The sequence below is a fragment of the Monopterus albus genome, unplaced genomic scaffold (genome assembly GCF_001952655.1).
Source record: "Monopterus albus unplaced genomic scaffold, M_albus_1.0 scaffold20.1, whole genome shotgun sequence".
NCBI lineage: Eukaryota > Metazoa > Chordata > Actinopteri > Synbranchiformes > Synbranchidae > Monopterus > Monopterus albus.
The window spans coordinates 1,022,666-1,027,495 of record NW_018127900.1 but is presented as its reverse complement, the minus strand read 5'-3'; the positions used below and the strand labels follow the sequence as shown (position 1 = coordinate 1,027,495).

At 40.7% G+C, this 4,830-nt stretch overlaps 1 protein-coding gene across 2 annotated transcripts in view; it reads right to left on the bottom strand.

Moving 5' to 3' along the window:
* The window catches only part of ghra (growth hormone receptor a), a 27,458-nt gene that overhangs the window by 4,456 nt on the left and 18,172 nt on the right, over nt 1-4,830 (bottom strand). For both annotated transcript variants that reach the window (XM_020593695.1, XM_020593694.1), the window contains exons 3-6: nt 2,471-2,600; nt 2,143-2,309; nt 772-950; nt 1-64 (exon numbers count right to left, since the gene is read on the bottom strand). The exon at nt 1-64 is cut by the window's left edge and continues 75 nt beyond it. In XM_020593695.1, the coding sequence (XP_020449351.1) occupies nt 1-64; nt 772-950; nt 2,143-2,309; nt 2,471-2,600 (540 nt within the window). The remainder of the gene's footprint in view (nt 65-771; nt 951-2,142; nt 2,310-2,470; nt 2,601-4,830) is intronic.

Below are 4,830 nucleotides of genomic sequence, written 5' to 3'. Positions count from 1 at the left end.
CTTCATAGGCTTTCCCTAGGTGCAAACCATAGATCGTCTGGTGGGTGTGTGGCTGCACAACTAACTGAAATGAGGAGACACATAGGAAGAAAGAAAGAAAGAAAGAAAGAAAGAAAGAGAACCATAATACAGTGGAGAAATTACAAAAAAAAAGCAACCATGATTTGAAAATGATGCAGTATTGTCAGTACTCACAAACAGCCTCATCAAGCTGACTTAAGCTAAAGGGTGTCCAGTGCTCAAGGTATATTTTTGGTAACTGTGACTGTGACATTTCCAAAGGTACAATTGTTGAAGCATTTAACATACACTAGATGGAAGACATGCTGTTATAATAGAATGTCTCTAAAACTGTTTCCAGGGCTACATTTGTCAGACAGGCTGGATAGGCTGTAATGAATATGAGGATGTACAAGGTCCCGTGGTCTCTGACCTTCAGATCCCTCCCTTCACTTCTTTCAGAGAGCCTGTGTTTTTCCAGAGGGCCTTGCTCTGGCTTCCACTGCCTTGCTCACAAAGCTACACTGCATTTTAGCCAGAAGATTTCAGGAGGGAGAGGAAAGGAAACATGACACTGTGCCTCTGTGATCTATACTTTACTTTTAGGAGAGTGCATGAGTGTTTTAATTTGCGTGAGCTTGTGCATATGTGCCGTTATATAGTTTTAAGTTATGTGTTTACATGTATCAGTGTATGTAACTGTTTGTGTGTGCATAAAAGCAAGGGAGGGAGAAAGAGAATTCAAGAGCAAGTAAAACAGAGAACACTCACTGCTTCCCAGTTTGTGGTATTTTTCTCTCTGTACTGGATCTCATACTCAATGCGCATCCAGCCTGCCCCAACGTCTGCAGAGGGCGGGGGCTCCCAGTTGACCATGACATCATAACTTAGACCAGAGGGACTTATATCCAAGAGGGTCCAGTTAAGACTTACTGGTGGGTCAGGACGTACTGGCAGGAGAAGGGCAAAAGTTCAATATGAACATAACAAAAACAAAAATGTTAATATCACTGAACATGGTTTTAATGCACTTGACCATATGTAGATGAACAAATAAAGAATTGTAGTTGATTAAAGAAACAACTTTATATGTTATATAAGTCAATTCATTTTTAAATCTAAAGTATATACTGGAGTGTGAGTGTGTGCGGTTGTCTGTCTACATGTCAGCCCTGTGACGGACCTCCCCCCCCAAAAAGATACTTAAAGTGAAATGAATAACATGTTTATAACTATGCTAATCTTAACGTTCCACTTTGCCTTGAAGGTCACATGAGAGCAAAAGCCACGAGGTCATAAAAATGATTAAGGTCTACTTCCAGATGTCACGGCAATCTGCCTCTTAGATTACAACATATTTTGTTTATGTGCTGGAGCAAATGAGAAAGGGCAAAACTCATGAAATGTCAAAAATGGAAAGACATCCTCTATGGACACCTGTTACAAATCAGTATTTCTTTTGCACAGATGGACACTTTGGCCTGATAGTGGCACAGGAGATACAGGCAAGGTGGTGATTAATCAGGAAGCCATTGATATCAACAGCAAACATCCTAGAGAGTCAGCCAGCAGCTGATTAGATATATTCTGCTGGACACAAACAAACAGTCATTCACATCTATTTTACTTTATACTTCATGGCTAAGAAGACAATAGCCATATGTTATCTATAAAAAAACATGCTGATAATCAATTTGCACACATGAGGAAAGCTCATAAAGGTTTCTCCATAAAAGAGATATTAGCAGACATATGACATTTACTGGACATGTGATAATATAACATCTATCAGGATCCTCTACTGTCCATCAGACATCAAAATATTTACAGTGTAAACACTGTATATCTGTCGCTTGCTGTGATATTGATAAGCATGTGACATTTGCTGGTTTAGCTGTGGCATTGAGTGCCATTTCTTGGCAACCTATCAAGAAAACCCACTTTCCTCTGTCCCATTGTATATGATTCTCTCTGTCGGCATAAACTTAGTAGGCAACCTGTAGAAATCCTCCAACTTCTAAATGTGATGGAAAAAATTGTGCTACAACATGATTTACAATGGTAAATCCACAGTAGAATTATACAAAATACACTGGACATACTGCAAATGTCAGGATATACTCATAAATGTTTGTTACTAACCAATATTCTCCACAGTGAAACAGTCTTTCTCATTGAAATAGGTGATGTTTGGGCTGCGGAGCTGCATGCAGTATGGAATCCAAACTGATGTGTGGTTCATGTCAAAGAAGCACTCCCTGTTTGAATGGATATACTCTGGACACTCTTTTTTTTCACTGGTTGGAGAGCTGATGGAAGCGAGAGAACAATCAGCAAAGGAAGAAGTGTAGCTTCTTTAATGGAGTTCACATATATGCACACACAAATACAGACGAGAGCTCTTCATGCAAAACAACTGATTGGACTTCCCCAGATAAAGTACTATAGGTATAGTAGCAACCACGCTCACTCTTTCTTTTGGTAGAAGAGTCTGAGGGCTCCAGGAGACGAAAGGTTGTGGAAGCTCCCTGGACTCCACCAACAGCGGAATGTCTCCTGGTTCCTCGACATGCACTCCGTGATATGAGGCTCAAAGGGAGCTGAAAGACAGTGAAAGAAAGAGACAAAGAACAGAAAAGATCAGAGACAGAATATAAAGAGGAACTGTGATGCACTGAGCTGGTAAATCACCTTTACTGAAACATATATTAAGTATTTCAAAACACAAGTTGGCAAATATGTCAATATTCATTCCATTCTTTTCCCATCATTTGTTAAAAGATGGAGTTACATCACATTTCATTCACTTTGCCTTTATAACCTTTAGATCAGTCCACACATACTGTATTTAAAATCGCTGATCTTCTGCTCTACCACAAGTCCCTGACTCAGCCCTTTCCACTTCTCCCTTGGCACACTGTCACTCCTCACCACTGATCCTCCGCCACCTCCCTCTCCTGCTACAGCCCAGTTTCTCTTCCAGCTCACATTCTCAGGGTTTGGTGCAATCATAAATAAGCAACCGAAGGTATCATTGATTTCTGATTAACCCACTCTCCCCATAGCTCTCTAGTCTTGCTGGCTGCAGCATAAATCACACACAGACCATAAACATGCTTCACAATACAAGGTGAGGAATTAAAGACAGACTAGACCATCTTTGAATAATTTTGAGAATATAAACACAGAACAAAAATGACCTCCACATAGGCTCAGTGAAGGCTGTTAAATCTCATTAAAACGATGAAACAGTATGCTACAAGCCTTAAAAAGCCTAACCCAGACAGGCCGGACTGCACACATGCATCATTTACTGGCACAGAATATACACCATTACCTTGATTGTTTTGCTTATCCTGCATTTGATGCCAGTGTAACCTCATAATTCATTGCATTTCTACATTTGGAGTGTCCAGCTACCCCTCACCCCCTTCCTTGCACCTGTTCATCTTCTGCACACTTTTGTGGCACCTAGAGATAAATTCCAGCTGCCACCATCAAGAGTTTTGATTGACAACTGGTTAAAATATATCTTGTGATGCCTGACAATTTCACAGTCAGACAATATTTCAGAAAACTCAATCAGAATTTTTTTTCCTATGCTTTTGTTCCTCATATAGCCTACATTATTTATTCATTTTGATACTTGTATCATTTGTTACTTCCTACAAGTCATTAAAGTAAAACACAGTCTCACACCTGTTCTAGTATGGGTGGAGAAGACTCAAAAGACACTGCTGGTAAGTCAGAAGGTACGGTCATTTTTAAGGTGTTTACATTTTGGAGCGCAACTATGTATGTGTCAAACCTGAAGTGTGAGAGGTTAAAGGTTATTCAGCAACACCTTCAGATAGATGTCTTGCTTTTTCACTAATCTGTTGTCATAATTCTTCTCTTATTCTTCTTGCTTAACCCTGTATACTGCTGTTAGAATGATAGAATGATTGCCATACTGTCTGCACAAATTAACTCTTCAAGATATAACTAGCTTACAAGCCAGGGGGCAATATCTTGGCAGATGTGTTGATAACCTGCATTATATAGGCTTGTTGCAATGCACAGGTTGGCCTTACTCATAACCATCACAGAGCTTTAGTGATGGGAAGCCAAGCCTGCCATCAAATGATCAGTACTTGAAAGCCTGTGGCTAGACACAGAAAACTGATTGTGTGTGTGTGTGTGTGTGTGTATGAGGTACATACTCCACATGTATCTGTTGGTCCTTGTGGACTGTGTGTGCAGCTGAGACTGATAAACAGCTCTTAGCTACAGAGACGCTAGGAAACCACTTATCTACCTCTATGTCAGCGTCAGCCATTAAGGTTTAAAATCCTCTAAAAAGCCTAAATAAAGCACTGTTCCCACAGCCATCGCTCCAGCTGGCAAACAGTACTCAGAAAGATGCAGCCAGGGTTTATCAGTTACCATACTGTGAAATGCTTGGCTGTCATAATGAGCATAAAGAAAACAAGGGTGTGAATTACCACTTTTTCCAGCCCATTTACAGATTTAAGTTAGTACTGAGATTACTAAAGCTTGAAAAGGATGTCAACATGAGGGATGGAGGAAGATTATGAAGAAAAACCAGGAGAACTGTAAGTGAACATGATATTTTTGGATGCAAATCAGAAACACAGTAGATGTCAGGGCCGCTCGGCGGCCGCTGCCTGTCCTCCGTCTTTCTCTCCTCTGCTCTCTCTATCCTGTGGGCTCTGCACCTCAGCTGTGTTGCATTCCAGTAATTAGCAACTGGTTTGTCGATGCACACAGCTGGGGTGCATCCCAATGATTACCTTCGCCTCCTTATATAAACCTCTGGCAGACGCTCCG